Consider the following 17,821-nt stretch of genomic DNA (forward strand, 5'->3'; position numbering starts at 1 on the left):
TATCTAGAGGCTTGGAAATAGCGAGAACTGGCTTCCCTGGAAGCTCGGAGGGTCCTCTGTGCTTCTGGCTGCAGAGGTCCAGCCCTCACAGGGGACACTCATTCTGGCCGCTGAACACCAGGCAACTCTGGTTGCCTCCCGCGCAGAGCCTTGGCCTCCCTCGAGTCAGCTGCCTCTTTCTCTGCACCTCCCAGCTTCAGTCTTGTCCCCAAGACTCTCCCTCCCTGACCGCCCAGCCTCCAGATGCTCAACTTGTGGCAGCACGTGAAACAACCCTCCCTCTTCTGAGGCTCCCAAACCTGTGCCAGACGTGAAGGGGTCCTGGGTGGGGTCAGAGACACAGGAAGGTTCCTGGTGCAGGGAGCCCCGGCACACCATGCCTCACCATCCTTCCAAGGATGTCCTCTCTGGACATTTTCCTGACAGTCCACCCTCACCTGGAACATTCTCTGAACATCACTACTGGCTTTGAGGATCTTCAAGTCTAAACTTTGTTGATATGCCTATATAGGACCACTTTAAACATCCATTTCTAAGAGGCTTCCTTGGGGTCCCGGGACCAGAGCATAAAGCCCATTTCAGTAACAGCCCTCTCCAGGGGCTGAACCGGTGGGCAACACACTCAGGCAGGCCAAGTCCCACTTAGTCCTGTGTAAGGTCCTGTCTGCGACGCTTGAGGGGTTAGAGGTATTGTAATGCACCCCCCTTTCCTCAAGGTATCCCCAAAGTGAGTTCAAGGTGAGCCTGCGGAGCTAGTAGGGGAGGAAAGCTCCTTTTGGGCCCAGTGGTGAAGAGCATGGCTCTGGCTGAGCGGCCCACACCTGCCCCTGCCCACCACCCGTGAACTCGGGCAGGTCCCCACACTGTCCTACCTCGCAGCCAGGACAGAGGAGTTAGTGGGGTCTTCCAACACTTGTTACCAAGTCTCACCGAGGAAGGCAGGCGGGGTTGAGAGAGCTCACTCCCCACCAAGGCCCTGGCTCCTGGTGGCCGCCCCCCTGACGTGCCCACTCGCCATCCCTTCACCAGGACGCCGCACGCCACTTCCCGTGTGCTTGCCTCCCGCTCGCTCTCAACACCCCCGATTGTCTGAATCAGCCCAAGGTGTTCAGTCAGCACCTGTGGATTCTCCGCTGGGTGCCGTAGTCTGACACAAGTGCCACCGTCCACACAGCCTGACAAATCCTCGGGAGGAAGGCGTGCGAGGATCGAAGGCACCATCTGCCTTCTCATCGCCTCACCATCACCAAAGTTCCTGTCTCGTCCTCCAGCCTGGGGGCTGCATTCGCTTACGTTTCAAAACCGACCCATTTCCCTACTCCTGATTTTGCACAATGATATCATACCCAAGTGATGCAGTAGCACGAACATGAGACATCCCGGGAAGGTGCAATCTGGTTTCTCCAGCCCCCATCCCTACGTGCTCCTGCACCCCTACTTGCTAAGGTGGCCTGGCTGGAGCACCGACTTCCCAGCACGGTCCTTGGGTGACATGTGTCCCGAAGGTGCGATGGCGACCAATCTGTACTCAGCTCCTTCATGAAAAGACTTTCCTTTTTCAGAGCAGCTTACTCTCCTGTGCAGTGCTAGAAGCACGTTTCGGCTTAAACGGAATCTTCGGTTCCATTTTGTAGCAGTAAAAAAAAAAAAAAAAAAAAGGGAGAAAGTTATGTCTTCAGTCTGCAATCTTATAAGCCGAAGACACTCCACCTCGTTTTCCAGAGATTGCATCCTACTCGTTTTCAACATGCTAAATTCTCAGGAACATCATCAAACACACGTACTAGGCACACTCAACCGAGACCCTTTGATCTCACGAAGACTAGCTGCTAAGCGAATTCTAAGGGTCGTTAGCCAACTGGGACCATCTTTGAATCCAAGCAGTTTTACCAGCTTTTATTATAAACACCAGCACATTTCAAGTTTCCTCTTTTTGATCACAAATATAGGACTTTTTTCTTCTCCTCTTAAGTATACAGCATGAGACACAGCGCCGGGGTTTTCCAGCTGTCTTACAGAAATCTCCTTACGCCAAGTGCGGGGTTAGCATCCACCGACCACACCCTCGGCCGCATCCCTTGGCGGATTACACGGGACATGGACTCCAAAAAGATGAGATCTGTACACAGAGTTTTGGATCCCAGGACAACCTGAAAAAGAGGCCCCCCACTGGCCCCATTAAAAGGCTGCCCTGCACAATGTGTAACATGGGCCTGGAGCCGCTCCTCCAGGGCTCCAGATGGCTCAACCCCTTCGGTCTGAACAGGGGCTCAAGGTTTAACATCAGTGGAGAGGGTGATTCGGAAGAGGGTCCCAGATTCAAGAAGTAAGCAGAGCAAGGATGGCTAGATAGCCACTGGAGGGCCATGGCCCTGCTTTCCCTTTTGGGGATGTGGTGGAGGTGGCAGTTGGTTGGCAATGCTAGATGGTCTTATTATCTGGCATAATCTACGTTAAAACTCAAGATTTAAAGCTCTGTGCTAGAATTAATTTTTTTCAAAGTTTCCTCAAGTTTAGATTCCCAAATCAAGTATTTTGAAATGATCTCTGTGAATACAGGGCCCAAAGGGAAGCTATTTGGGCCATGAATTCTAAATTTGCCACCACAACCGCCCCCGCCCAGGTTGGGGGACCAGGGACACAAGAGGCAGGACTCAAGTCCCTTGTGCTTGGTGGGGAAGGGATGTTGCAGTCTAGAGGGCACACATCCATGCTCCCCGGAGGCATTCCTCCGCTCCGACGTGATGTTTACAGCATCCAGGGACTCGAGTGTCACCCTCTTGGTAAGGGCACCTGACTGTGGACCTGGAGGGGGCAGGCGGGGTGGTGGTGGGTGGTGTGTGTGGGACCATGTGGCCAAGTGCCCGTCCCTCAAAGCTGGAGGGCTCTTTCACCACAGTGCTGCCCTCACAGGCCCTGTTTCTAGAGGGTGGAGAGCAAAGGCCAGAGCACTTAGCTGCCCAGCCCAGCATCGGAGGTCACAGCAGGACATGCTGCGTGTAGCATCCTCCCGTACAGAGCACAGGATTTAGGGGGAAGCAGGAACCACCTCCAGTCCCTGGAGCAGATTTTGCACCAATTCTGGGATTTACATATAGGAAAGGGGAGGGTAGGTACTGCTGACAACAACCGCAGGAACCATCCCTACTCTGGTTTCTCGAGGCTTAAGGGAGGACAGGAGACAAAGTGCTGCTTCTGACCCACCTGAAGCCCTAACTCGGTGGGTGAAGTTCCCCGTGGAGCACTGAATATATGAGACCATCAATGAGCTTGGCCACCTCGCTTCCTGGAAAGGGAACCACCCAAGGCCTTGGCTGAGCCTGCCTGCCACCCACATGGCCACCAGGACCGTGGTCCCTGCCTCTCCTCTGTGAGCAATCCACCAGAATCATGTCTTACAAAGAACAGACTCCAAAAATATATATAAATAAATAAAAACCTTAAACATTCTTACAGGGATCTTAAAGAACAGAATACATGTTAAAAACTTCAGTAATTTATATCAATTTTAAGCGGTACTTTATATACAATGGGGGAAAAACACATGCATAGTCCAAATACAATGTTGAAAACAGCATTTTCATAACAAAAAACCCCGAACACTAAGTGTTAATACCATGTACATGAATTCAAGAAGGACCACCCTTTTTGTCTGTTGCACACAGTTTATTTAACAATATGATATAAGAAATGAGTTGGTACTTTACCATTCTATACAGTGATTGAATCTTCTTGAATTTTCTTATTTATAGTAATTATAGCGCTTGCATGATTTACACTAGAATTGCTTTTCCTCATTTCAAGTTTCACATAGAAGAAAGAAAAGAATGCTTCTTCTCTATTAACATTAGCATGGTCTAAGAGAGTGATCATCCCTATTTTTTGTCTAAAACCAGTTTTATCAGAGAAACAAAGCAACAATTTCTACATCTGCAAGACAAAAGTTTGGCTTAGGCCAGTATGTATAGATAGATGTGTGTGTGGGTGTGTACGTGTGTGCACGCAGGAGCCAATTCCTATCGTCCAGGGGTAATACTTGGAGAACGCCCACAGAGTTCACTATAGAAAAAAATCTTCCCGCAACGTCAGAAAGTTATCGGGATACATTATAAGCTTGCATTATTTCAAGAATCAGTTTCTGAATATTATTTTTCTTCTCACTTTTAAACATAAATGTTTAAAGTCTTGAAAATACAAATAAAAAATATGAATATAATGAACTTGTTTTTCCCGTTAAAAAAAGGCATGAGTCACCAGTAATGACGACAAAAAGAATCCAAACAAAACCCCCCTCCCCCCAAAACAAAAAAACAAAAACAAAAAACAAAAACAAAAGGAAAGAGAGAGAGAGACCAGATATTTAAATCAACTGGTTTTTAACAAAAAAATATATTCTTTGTATTGTTTCTTTAAACAGCAATCTACCCTTCCATGGCTTGGAAGTAGCAGTTCCGTCTAGGAATAAAAAGAGCCTAGATGCCTGGATTTCAGTACAAAAGGTCCAAGAACATGAAAGGGGGAAAAAAAAGGCGATGCTCTCACAATGCTACAAACCCTCCACAAACTTTTCTAGGGTATCTCCTGTGGTGTCGCCGACCAGGGACAGCTCACTGGACAACGCACTCCTGTTGGGGGTGTTCAGCTGCGGGAGCATTGCACTCTGTTCGGGGTTCCCCAAGTGTCCCTGATCTATGGAGCTGGCCATGGTGACTGCGAGTCCTGGGTGGGGGGAACCAGTCTGGGGCGAGACGTGGTGTGGAGAAGGCTGGGGCTGTATCCGTGGCGACGGGCTGGAATGTGGAGGCTGGGACTGGGGCCGCGGAGACTGGACAGGGGCCGGAGACCGCACCTGGCTACTGAGGGACGTGGCCATCTGCTGGCCGGGGAGGTGCGAGGCCTGCGGCTGTCCTGAGAGCATGTGCTGCTGGGGGCTCATGGGGTTCGGCTGGCCCGGGGAGCCAATCTGCTGCTTCATCTGCTGCTGCTGCAGAATCCGCTGCTGCAGGGCCTGCTGGATGTTGGGGGTGCTGTCTGCGCCCAGCCCTGGCTGCCCCATCTGGCCGAGCTGTCCCATCTGAGCCGCCATCTGGCCCATGGAGCCGCCCTGGATGGGGAGGTGCTGCTGCATCCGCTGCTGCTGCATGGCTGGGGGGTAGCCTCCGGGTCCCTGGGGCTGCTGGAACTGGCCGTGCCCGGCCATGCCCCCGGCCATGCCTGCACTGCCCTGCTGCTGCTGCTGCTGCTGGAGCAGCTGCCGGCGGAGCATCTCCCGGTACTGCGGGTTCATGCTCGCCATGCCGGGGCTGTGGCCCGGGTTCATGATGTTCAGGGCCTGGCCCTGGGGGTTCAGGCCTCCCATCGCCTGCTGCTGCGGAGGCACGCCAGGCCGGGGCCCGCCGGCTTGCATGGCGTTCAGGTTCTGCAGGCCGGGCTGCTGGTGCAGGCCGGGCTGGGCCTGGAGGCCGGGCTGGGGCTGCAGGCCGGGTTGGGGCTGCAGGCCAGGCTGACTGGCCACATACTTGGCTGTGCGCTGCTTGATGAAGGCCGCCATCAGCTGCGGGTTGGACTTGAGGATGTTCAGCACCTGCTGCTGCTGCTGCGGGGAGCTGGGTGACTTCAGGGTCCGCAGCAGGTCCTGCAGGGCGCCGGGCGAGATGCTCCGGGGTGGCTGCACGCCGGACATCCGCGGGCCGGCCACGGCTGGCTGGGCCTGCATGGACAGCACAGGCCGGGGCATGCCTGGCATCGGCTGCTGTTGGGGGAGAGGCGCCTGCTGCCACTGCCCAGGTGGCAGGTTGGGCATGACAGGCCCACTGACCTGGCTGGGCCGGGGCACGTTCAGGCCCACGGGGGCCATCTGGCTCACTGGGGTAACCATGCCCGTGCGCCCCGGGGGCATGCCATTGTTGATGTTCACCCGGTACAGGTGCTGCTGCTGCTGGGCCTCCCGCTCAATCTGCCGGGCCGCTTCCACCGCAGCTGGTGGGGGCTGTGCGGGGGGCGGCGGGGCTGGCACCTGGTTGGCGGGCTTCCCGGTGGACACCGTCGTAGGGGGCTGAGTCCGGGCCACACTGGGAAAGCCAGCTGGTGACATGCTCACGGGTGAGGGCTGGGGTTGGGCCGGGGGCTGCGGTGTCTGGGGCGTGCTGGGCTGCTGTGTGGGGGTCCCGGGCGGAGCTGAGGTAGGGGAAGGCAGACTCTGCTGAGGCACATTGCGGGTGTTCATGGTGGCCATCCGCCGGCGCATGAGCTGAGCCTGCTGCAGGCGGTGCTGGATCTGCTGCTGGCGGAGCTTGTGTTTGATGTTGAGGCAGAAGGGCACCGGGCATTTGTTTTCTTGGCAGTGTTTGGCGTGGTAGCAGCAGAGGGCGATGAGCTGCTTGCACACTGGGCAGCCCCCATTGGTCTTGCGCTTGCAGCCCTTGGTGTGCTGCACCACCCGCTTCATCTTCTGGCAGGATGGCAGCGAGCAGTTGGCGTTGCGGCACTGGCAGGCGTGCACCAGGGACTGGATGCAGCGCTGGATGCTCAGGCGCCGCGACTCCTGGGGGCTCTTGGACTGTGGCTCGCCCTGGCTACTGCCCTCGTCGTCCAGGCCCAGCCCCCACTTCACCATCTTGTGGGCGTGGCTCTTGGTGTTGTAGCAGTTGATGCAAAGGTCGTAGTCCTGCAGATAAGCACAGGGCATGCGCCGCGGTCAGCACGAGGCCCCACGGGACCAGATGTCTGCCCGTGTCTACCCCGGCAGCCTCACAACCCCCCCACCAATGGTCTCAGAGGCTCCTGGGTGCGTTGGCTCACATCTGGTCCCCTTTCCTTCCTTCCTTGGCCCTTGGGGAAGGGCACCCACACCACTGAGGCCCTGCTCCCATACCTGGCCTGGGAAGCCTGGCAGTTCCTCCCGAGCTCACCCAAGTGCTATGCACCTGGGTTTCTAGAAACCAGCCCCCACTCCCTGGGGCTGCTGCTGGGTGCCCTGGTGCGCCCTCCGAGCTCTGCAGGGTGGCCCAGAGAGCCTGCGGGACTGAGAGGCCTTCACCATAAGACAGGCCTTGGGCTCAAACCCCAGCGACAAAACGCACGCTCACAGGTTTCTCAAAAGTTGCTTTTATCTGCAGACAGAGAGACTACCAAACGCCAGGTCTGGAGAAGGAAACCGTATGACCGAGACACACCCTTTTTCCAAAAGGACATGAAGATCCCAACAATGGGCAGTGACCAGAGAACAGAAGGAGGCAGGAAAAACCGGGAAATGAAGACAAAGGCATTACAGAGGATCCATCCGCCCCCTCTGCCCAAGATCACAGAGCTGCTCCTACGGGCATGTGATTCTGGGAACCGTTTGGAATGCAGACGCTGGCAAGGCGAGGGTGGGGTGGGGGGACAGAGGGACCCATCTGAGGAAGGGACGGACCACACCCCTTCACACAGCGTGTGCAACCACGGGTCCCCCAGGACAGCGCCTTCTCAGCAGCTCAACCTGTGCAAGGCTACATACAACTGGAGGTATGAACAGGGGAAACCAGTCAGAATCCCGGCGGGGCCGAAGCATAGCCGGTGCCTCTTTTGGCTCCTACTCTGGCACCAGAGGGCCCGTGGATGTTCCTGACACACGGCTGGTGTTAGCAAACAAGGAATAAAATAAAAGTGCTCTGTAATCATGTCTTCCTGAAAAAATCAGCACAAACACTGCCTCCCCTAGGAGGCCTGCCCACTCCTCTGCCTCCTGGGGAGACCAGCCCCTCCTGCCAGGGGCCAAGTGTAGCCCGGACACACACTAACACCCTCTGTTATGCTCAGCAGGGTTGGGACCATACATGCTCCATGAAGGGAGAAAAGCTCCTTCCTTCCTACCCTGAACATCTGCTGTTGAGCCTGGAGCGGGCACAGAGCACGGATTCTCTTCTTTGTGAACAAGGAAACACCAACCTCATGACCAACAACTCCCAGAGAGGACCAGGGGGTAGATGAGCCTTTTTCATTTGGTCATTTGGTGCCCCTAGAAAATGCCGACTATCTCACCGTTCAATCTGAAATGCTGACCATGCCGACGGTGGCGAGGGCAGGGGAGTGACCGGGGAGGGAGGGAAGTGGGGCCTACCTCGCACACGGTGCAGTGCCAGCGCGTCTCCACATGGTGCTTGCACTCGTTGCAGGTATAGACGAAGCGGTCCTGGCCCTGGGTGTGCAGCTCCACCAGCATGCACAGTGTGGACCACTTGGACCGGCGCAAGGAAGAGAACTCCCAGTGCTTATCTCTGGCAAGTGTGAGGAAGGCGTCCCGCCCATCCATGAGATCACAGCTGAGCAGGGGGTCGGGGTCAACGATGGGGGGCAGCGTGTTGATGACAGGCCCAGCATGCAGGTGGATCACAAAGAAGACCTGCAGGAGAGGATAGCATTAGCCTCCACGGAGAGCGAGGTAACTTGGCCTTCCAGTGCCCAGGGCCCTCTCCACAAGGCCCATGGGCCCCGGCTTCTCAGCAATCCCTCTCCTTGATCCCACAGACCAGGAGGGGCCCCGGTCTCTACCTCTTTGTGCTTCTCCATCGTGGCGTAGAGCTTCTGGGACAAGTCATTGGACACATTGGGCATGCTGGGCTTCTTCTTGTTGGCTCGACTGATGCTGCTTTTATTCTTGTTGGTTTTCTTGTTGTTCTTCTTCTTGGCATTCTTGCTGTCGCCCTGGCTGCCCTGAAACAACACGCGAAGCTGCTGCTCGAGCCCAGCCTCCCCTCCTCTGTGCCTGGCACTTGGCTGGGGCACCCAGCCCCCACGGCCAGGGAGATGGGTGCCCCAGGAGGCTCCACGGCTGCCTTCGGAAGGCGTCATGGAGGCAGAGGTGAGGAGGACAGGAGCAGGGCCAGGGGTGCAGTGGTGACACAGGGGCCACACTGGCCACATGGCAGTGGTGACACTGGGGGAGAATACACCCAGGATGGACTCTAACAAGGCAGGGGGTCCAAGCTATTTTTCCTTGCTCCATACCACTCCATGCCATGTGCCACATGCTCCGTTGCACACAGTTCCAAACATCCACTGTGCACGAGACGGGGGAACAGTGCCAGGAGAAGGTGCCGTGTGGGCCTGAAACCCCCACCCTGAGCTCTCCAGCGAGCTGAGGTGTGAGGAGTCCTGCCCCCCAGGTCTGGAAAGAACTCAGGCCCTCCGTCATTTAGGCCCCAGGTCTGGTCCAAAGAACTTTGTTCTCAAGAAGAGGAGAGAGAAGGACAGATACTCTGGGTGCCGAGAGGCACTGACAACTCCTGTCTGGGGCCTGGGGCAGAAGAGGGCCCCGGTGAAGAGCAGCGCGCTGGCGCAGGCTGCACAACTGCCAGGCAGCTGCGGGGGGACCGCGCAGTACAGGGAGCTCCGCTCACCGCTCGAGTTTTCAGTAAGCCTTGAAACCGTTCTAAAAACTAAGCTTTCAAAAAGTTATAAAAGAAATAGATTCACTGCACAAAGTTCAGAAAATATAGCCAAATTAAAAAAAAAATTTTTTGGGGGCCACCCTGAGCAGCAGCATTCCAATTTTTCTTCTTGGAATTGTACCTATGCGTGGCTCCCGCGGGTGGTTCTCCCCCTGGAGCTGGGGTCACACACGTGACACTGAGCCTATCCCTTCCCCACCTCCCCCAGGGAAGGACACTGCCAATGGTAAAGCAGCAGTCTGGCCCACATGCCGTCCACAACTGAGGCCACTGCCCGCCATGGGATCCTGGGGTGTCCACAGGGTGGGGCCTGCCCGCTGCCTCTGTGGACTGGATACCACGGGGAAGTCCCCGACACTGCAAAAGCTGGTAATGAGCCGCCACCAGGCCAGCGATAAGCAGGTCCTCCTCGGACAGGACACCAAGCTGGAGCCTGTGTCCTGCCTCAGAGGCCGCAGACCCTCTTCTCCCTGCTGTGACCCCCCCCTGCCCTGGAGCCCCAGATGCATGTTCTGACTCAGGCCACCTCTCATCCAAGGTGCAGGCAGTGGCGGACACGGAGAGGGACCTGGGCTCACAGCTCAGCTCTGCACTCTCTCGTGCCAGAACTCCCTGGTTTCTACTCAAATTCGGCCCACCCAAACAGGATCTCTGGTGGCCTCCCAAAGACCCCAGCGGAGTGGTTTCTTGAGCCCTAAAACCCCTGACATTCGGGAGTATTGTTATCTTTGGTTGGATGACAGATCCTGCCTCCAGGGATGCCCCAGCAAAAGGACCCCCGCAGCAGACCCTAGTTCTGAGGGCCCGTCTTGCACAGCCCCTTGGCATTAACAGGCATCTCAGCAGCCAGTTCCTGAAGGACTTCTTTCCCAAACATGCTTCCCTAGCCTCCTCCTTTGAGTAGAGGCGGCAGCACTGACTCAGATGCTCGGGCCCCAGACCCAGCAGGCAGCTCCGATCCAGGATTTCCCTCACACACCACAATAGTCCGCACCATGTTCTGGGGCTGCTACTCTCAAAACACATCATACACTCCCCGCTGCTTCTAAAGCTATGAACCTAACGGAAACCCCCATCCTCTCTTTCTTGGACATCCCAAACACATACACACTTGCTCCCAACGTGAGCCCTCACACATCTCCTCCTCCCACCGGCAGCTCCCCACCGTGTGGGTTCCTTCTCAGCAGGTCAGCCTCTGCCACCTCCCCACCTATTGGCTGGGTGCCGACCCAGCCAATCTCGGTGCTCCCTTTCCTTACAGCTCCTACCGCTGCGTTTGGATGCAGTTTTCCCCACTAAAACGCGCACCCTGGGAGGGCAGGGATGGAGTCTTCTACAGTTCACCACCGCACTGCTGAGCACAGAGCCCATGTGAGGCGGGATTTGGTAAGCAGGTGAGTGCCCGAAGGCAACACCAGATGGAGGGCTGTCTGATGGGGTGGGCTGGCTCATGACGAAGTGAAAGGGAGAGGCCTGACGCCCGAGGTTCTCCTTCTCAGGAAAGGTCTGTAGTCAGTGGCCTGGCTGCTGACTGCGAGCACAGGGCTCTGTCTGCTCTGGGATGCTGGGCAGGATGTCCCCCGCTCTCGTCTTTCTAAGCCTCCACCCCGCCTGCCCTGTTCACAGATGCTAGACCCAGCACCTCCCATCTGCCTTCTCCCAGGTGACCTCGTGTCTCCAGCACCGTGTCTCAGCTCGCCCTTCGAGCTCCAGCCCTGACCTGCGGTGGCTGGTGACAAGGGGCAGGCACGTGTAAAAGCAATCCCACCGACAAAGAAGGCGTGCATCCACTGTCCTTGGCGCGAGGCCAGGCCCGCCACATTTCCTTACCTCTGTTGTCTCGCTAGCTGCCGTGCTCTCCTCCTTCTTCCTCTCCTCTTCTTCTTGCTCCAACTCCTTAATGCTCTCTTCCAGCACATTAGGCCAGAAATCACCCTCAAAATAGGGCAGCTCCTTGGCGCTGGTGAGCCTGTCTTCAGTTGCTTGTTTGAAAATGTCCTGGGGAGTGAAGGAAGCACAGCAAACAGGGAAGTCAGTGGCGCTCCGGGGAGGGGCCCAGGGGCTGTGCCGCTGGGTGAGGATGGGGCACGGCAACTACATGTAAAGTGCTTCTATGCCTTTTCTCTACGCTCTCCTTCTTTTTGCTTTCTACTCCTCATAGGTGAACAGAGCTTTGACATGCATGAGCCGCCAGGCCCTGCTTCAGCCCCAGGTACCTTGTAGTCGTGAATGATCCGCTCCGCAAACGCCTTGTCCAGCATCTTCTTGTACCACTCCTGTAGGCGCTTTGGTTTGGGGATTTTCTGATCAGGGGGGTGGCAATGGAAGATATAGTCGTCTCCTTCACTCGGGGGGCAGGCCCAGATGTGTCCTGTTACATACCTGCAGGACACACAGACAAATTCAGACCACAGTACTAAGTGAAAGCCTCCCTGCCTTCAAGGAGTAACAGCTGAGGAGCAGGAACCAAAGCAAGGACAGAAATAACTAGAAAAGAGAAAACAAAGAAATTTCCATGATGCTTGCAGCCAAATATAACAGGCTCAGAGAAGTTCCAAACCAGTGTGGGGGAGGGGGGAGAGGGGTGCATGGGTGGGCGAGGCCAAATCTCTGCATGCGAGAGCACACCTGGAAATCAGCCCTCAGACACTCCTTCTCAGGGTGTGCATGCCGGGCAGGGGTCAAGGCTTCCAGGGAATCCTGTCGGCATGGAACAGAGCCCGGAAGACGTGGCTCTGAGGCACGGGGAACGGCTTATGCCCAGGGATGTGCTCCATTTCCTAACTATCTCTTCCTGTGCAATGGAGAGGAGCTGACTATCTCTAAAGGGCCAAAGTCAAAATAATCTGTCACTCTGTTAGACACCTGTCAGTCAAATACTTCTAACTTTTTCAAATTTGGGAAGGGATGCGACAGATCTAGAATGCCGAAACAGAGAAAAGCAGATGCAAAAGACCAGTATCCTGTAGGATCCCACTCATATGAAAGGTCCAGAAAACGCAAATTTATATATAGAGAAAGCAGATCAATGGTTGCTGGGCGCAGCGGTAGAACAAGGATAAACAACAAATGGGTGTGGCGGTCCCACTACTGGGGGGAGGACAACGCTTGGAAATGGATTGACAGCCAGGCCGTGCCGCTCAGTGAAGTTACTAAAAATCACTGGAGTGTACACTTGACATAGGCAGATTTTATGATACATAAAATATTCCTCAAAAACGTTAAAAAGAAAAAAAAGGAGACTAGAATAGGAAAAAGAGTGAGAAAAGCACAGAAGACAGGGAAAGCATGTGCGCTGTGCTGGGGAGCCCAGATCTGCGTGGCCCAAGGAAGTGCCCGGGAGGGGGGCTAGGGAGAACTCTGAATCAATCTGAGGACGTTAGAATAGAAACACATACGGCTTTAAAAAATACTCTGGTTATTTCGCAAAACACACAGTGAAAATTAAAAATAAAATTTTTATTAGTTCTGAATAATCTGAATTAAACTCACCCCAATTTCTTCACATATTCTAAATATCCAATAAGGATCTCATGGTAAACAGCTGTCCGGAGGCATCGGGGCCGGAAGAAATGAATACTGTCCAGGTAAGATATGTACACACGCCTGGGGGGTGGGTGGGAAGAAATTAACTGGTATCCCCCAAACTTGAAACCAAACACCAACATCCAAAAGAGGCTCCAGAAATAAATTCTGTTTTCATAGCATTTACACTGGCTGTGCAGACAAGACGTAAGGAAACTCCTATCACCAAGGGCCACTGCCCATGAATAAACAATTCCATCCCTGGGGCAAGAGCGATGGATCGCCCACGATGGAGAGCCATGGGAAGGCCAGGGCAAACTAACACAAAGCCTCTTCCAATTCCCTCTCACCTGGATTCTTGACTGAATGTGAAATAACTCTTGGCAGAGGTACTTGGTTTTTACAACACGTGGGCCCATGGAGTGATCCCCACCCCCCTCTCTGTAGGTTTACCTGCCCCAGGTAAGACAGGGACAACAACAAGACCAGGACTGGAACCCACGAGTACTCACTACACAAAACACACTTTAAACAGTCTTCAAAACCCTTCATTTCTCACTGGCTTAGTGGAAAACTCAACTAACTAGTTTGGTTTGTTAGGCGTGGCTTATCTGATTTAAACCCAGGTCTGGAGCACACAGGTTCTCCAACAAGACACTTAGGTTCTCAGTCTGCTGCGACATCGCGGGCCCACTGATATGTACCCAAGGGGGGGAGGAGAAGGACTACCTTGTATTTGGAGGGGGGCAATCAGAGCCATATTCTTGCACGTGCATCCCAAAGAAGCACACATCCACTCCGTCAATTTCCTCAAAAGCAAAGAGCGCTTTGGTTCGATACGGGAAAGATTCTGACATTTCCCCAGAATCCACAAACCTGAAATCAAAGTCAGAGCCTGAGGTGTGCATACATCATTGTTTTACAAGGCACTTTATAAATGAGATCTGCTGCTCTAAGCCCGTGCAGTGCAGAAGAGCTGAAGGCCTGCTCGCCTTTGCTGACTGCTGGCCCAGAGCTCTGCCTACCAGCCTGGCCTTGGGCAGCTCGGGGCTGTGACCCTATTCTTCGTGACATAGTCTTGCTCAGCCAGGAATTTTATCTCCCCTTATGAATATGGAATACTGAGAAAAGAGTTGACTGTACCACACACGCTGAAAAACCTTTAAATTATACAAACTCTAAGCTTATTTTTTTTTTAGCACTCTCTACACCCAATGTAGGGCTCGAATTCATAACCCCAAGATCAAGAGTCACATGTGCTACTGACTGAGCCAGCAAGGCGCCCTGAATTATACAAACTCTAAAGCTGTGCCAGAAAGCAGGGCTTTGGTTAACCAGGTACAGGATCCCTCAAAGAGCGCTTTACAAAACAGCACAACGTGTGCACACAAACCGTGACTTCATCCCGGGCTTGACCTCCACAGTCTTGTCTGAGCTGGCCACCACACGGACAAAGACCTCCCCGGCTTCAGGATGATTCTGTCGCCGCAAAAACTTGTTGACTCGGTCTTCCAAGTGGTTGCCCAATCGTGTGGTCTGTAGTCCTGCAAAGTCCAGAGCAAACAGGTGAGGGGGCTTCGGATGGGCTATGGAGAAGGTGGCTGAGGCCACAGGACCCACCCTTAAGAGTGGCCTGATTTTTTCTTTTTAAAGACTTTATTTATTTGAGACAGATAGAGAGAGAGCACACACAAGCAGGGGGAACAGAGAAAGGGAGAAGCAGACTCCCCACTGAGCAGGGAGCCCGATGTGGGGCTCGATCCCAGGACTCCAGGGTCATGACCTGAGCTGAAGGCAAACGCTGAGCCACACCGGTGCCCCTAGTGCAGTCTGATTGATTTTCTAAGGATTAATGTTTTCCAAATCCAGAAGGGACCTAGTCTGTCCTACAAGGTAAGCATGTAAGGAAAAGGTGGACTCTGGAATCTCAGGTGCTCCACACACTGACAAATGCTGTCATTTAAACGCCCACACATTTCCACCTTTTTTTAGCTGCAAGGGCAGAAGAGCCATGAAGGCTGACCGAAGGCTGTGGGGTAAAGGGGAAGGAGCAGACACAGGGGCCATGCTGAGCCCACCTCCTGCCTCCCCTGCCCTGGCCAGGACGAGGCCGTGATCTGGCCCCGGGCGCCCCCACGTGGCTGCTCGGTGTCAGAGCTGTGCCCGAAGCCAGAATCCACAGTGTTTGAGAAACTCTGCTTTTCCTGGAGGGCAGGGCTGCTCTCCCCTTTCTGCCCAGCTCAGAGGAGTCCAGAATGCAGCCTTGCCGAGTTCATCCCAGGCAGGAGCTCACACAGCATCAGAACCCAGTTCAGCCCTGAACCCCCTCCACACCTTCCCTCTCCTGGGGATGCCCCAGGTGTGGCCACTGTGACAGGACTTTTCCAGCAAGCTACCCCCAGATAAAACACTGGTCACAGCCTAAAAATTCTTCGCAGGAGGGGAAAAAACTAGAAGGAAAAGCTGCAGAAAGTTAACAGTGGTTATTTACAGGTATGGGATTTGAAAGACATTTTCTTCTTTATATTTACTGATTTTTAACTATTTACTACATGGATGAGAAATCTTTTTAAAAAGCTATTTGGGATTTCCTAAGATTCCTTACTGAAGCCAAGAAGTATCTAGAAAATTTAGACTGACTTTCTAAATTCCATTTTTCTACAATTAATATAACAATGGTGGAGCTTTTTTGGTATCTAAGTTATACCTGCATACAAGTGATTTAAAAAGAAAACACGACACGAAGATGAAATAAAAACCCCACAGAAAAATAAAAACTTGAAAAGCTACAAAACTGAGGGGAAAAGTGGATTTCACACCTGGACGAAGGCACGCCCTCCACACAGCCATGGACGCTCTGCTGAGCGCCGTGGCTGCGACAGCCTCCCCGAGAAACAGAGTCGGGTGCAGAGGGGCCTGGGAGCCAGCACATCTACCCCAGCAGCCCCTAGAGGAGACCCTCCCATTCTCACCCCCGTGGGCCCCCTCATGCCACTGCTGAGCAAGTCTGGCTCTCCTCACTCCCCTTCCCTTTTCAACACAGGACCCTACATACTGTGGTTTTCAAATAGCAAACGGGAGAGTAAACCTTTAAAATTGTCTTTACTTTTTTCTTCAAATAACCTGAACTACCTGTACTAAAAAAAAAAAGCAAAAAAAAAAAAGCTTTAAACAAGACCATATATGACAATCTTGTTACAGGCACGAAACCGAGCGCTGTGAAGGTGCTGAGGACCCCCCAGAAGAGCAGCTGCTCCTGTGGCAAAGAGGAAGGGCTTGTGCGGAGGCGACCCCGCAGAACAATTTCGGGGAGAATCACGCCCCTTGTGTCCGACACACACAGCTCTGCCTCACTCTCACGTCCCAGAGCTCCTCCTCACGCTGCGGGGGCCGTCCTTACACATGCCTTCACGCACACACACGTTGTGGGACACGCGCGCACAAGTGCAATCACAGAGTCTGGAAACGAACACTCTAGATTGCAGTCCCCCTTCCTCTCCCAGTGATCAAATCCTTCGGCCTTCTGCTCTCCGACATCAGGGCTGTCCCATCTCCAGGGAGGCTTCTCACAACCCAACACAGGCACCTCTGGTGGTTCTCCTTCTCCCTCCACCCGGCTGGGCTGGGCACAGTGCAGGCTGTCAGGGGGGAGGGTGGAGCGAGTGGGGGACGGTCAGTTATTGACTGTGCTTCACCCACTCATCAGCAGTACGGGGTTGGTGCCAATGCAAATGAAGCAGCCTGTCCTTTGGGGCCTACAGACCCTCGCAAAGGCTGTGCCCATATGTCCACACCAAATGACGCCGGGTAGCCAGACTTTGAAGGTTCTCTTCTGTCAGTGAGTGTTGTCCATCTTTAACCCTAAAGGCTCTCGTCACAGGCCCGCTCTTGGGTTCTTCTGCCCCCATCCGCTACCAGCTGCAACTGCTCTCCGACCTGGGCCCAGCTCTCCTGGCAATTGTGTTCTGGGCACGAGGCTCTGGCCCAGGAAAGTGTTTCTAGCTTGCTGACTGCTTTAGTGATCTCACCCTGAATGGACCCTCTAAAGCAGGGGTTCTCACTGGAAGCAACTCTGCTCTCCTAGGGGAACATCTGCCAATGTTCGGAGACATTTCTGAAGGTGACCACTCGGGGGGGGGGGGGGGTTCATGTTACTAGCACTTAGCGGGTAGCAGCCAGAGATGCTCTTAAATATCCTACAAAGCGCAGGACAGCCCCCAAAACAGAGAATTATCTGGGCCTGGGGGCGCGTGGGTGGCTCAGTTGGTTGGGCGACTGCCTTCGGCTCAGGTCGTGATCCTGGAGTCCTGGGATCGAGTCCCGCATCGGGCTTCCTGCTCAGCAGGGAGTCTGCTTCTCCCTATGACCCTCTTCCCTCTCGTGCTCTCTATCTCTCATTCTCTCTCTCTCAAATAAATAAAATCTTTAAAAAAAAAAAAAAAAAAGAATTATCTGGGCCTGAATGTCAATGGTGGCTCAGGTTGAGAAACCCTGATCTGAAGAGAAGTATTACAATGGTTTGTGAGTTCATCCGTATTTCAAAAGATTTTACAAGAGTGAGCTTAAGTTATAGGGTAACTGTGGATTTTGGTAACAACAGTCTAACCCTGAATTAGCAATGACTTGGAGGCCCACAGAGTGGCTTCTTCCTTGCTTGCTCCCCCTCTTCTCCTCCCCCTGGTGTGGGATCTCTCTCTCCATCCCATCTCGCTCCTACTCCCTGATCCTCAGATGGCCTGGCTCCTGCTGGGGACACCCTGCCCTGCTGGGGAGGGTGACAGCTGCAGGGAGTGCTAGACAAGCAAGCTGTAAAGTCTCCACCGCAGGTGGCATTCTCACTCAGGGTCACTGAACTCCGCAAAGGC

General features: G+C 54.0%; 1 protein-coding gene across 5 annotated transcripts in view; it reads right to left on the reverse strand.

Moving 5' to 3' along the window:
• Nucleotides 1-1,881: 1,881 nt before the first annotated feature.
• Nucleotides 1,882-17,821, reverse strand: part of LOC113931903 (CREB binding protein) — a 123,167-nt gene continuing 107,227 nt past the window's right edge. For 3 of the 5 annotated variants that reach the window (XM_027610084.2, XM_027610083.2, XM_027610080.2), the window contains 8 exons: nt 14,350-14,500; nt 13,686-13,832; nt 12,924-13,037; nt 11,648-11,813; nt 11,262-11,429; nt 8,533-8,694; nt 8,102-8,383; nt 1,882-6,667 (listed from right to left, as the gene is read on the reverse strand). In XM_027610084.2, the coding sequence (XP_027465885.1) occupies nt 4,547-6,667; nt 8,102-8,383; nt 8,533-8,694; nt 11,262-11,429; nt 11,648-11,813; nt 12,924-13,037; nt 13,686-13,832; nt 14,350-14,500 (3,311 nt within the window). In that variant the 3' untranslated portion in view covers nt 1,882-4,546. The remainder of the gene's footprint in view (nt 6,668-8,101; nt 8,384-8,532; nt 8,695-11,261; nt 11,430-11,647; nt 11,814-12,923; nt 13,038-13,685; nt 13,833-14,349; nt 14,501-17,821) is intronic. The other 2 variants (XM_027610085.2, XM_027610081.2) reach the window with 1 other exon arrangement.

This window comes from Zalophus californianus, chromosome 10, assembly GCF_009762305.2.
Source record: "Zalophus californianus isolate mZalCal1 chromosome 10, mZalCal1.pri.v2, whole genome shotgun sequence".
In the NCBI taxonomy this organism is placed as follows: Eukaryota; Metazoa; Chordata; class Mammalia; order Carnivora; family Otariidae; genus Zalophus; species Zalophus californianus.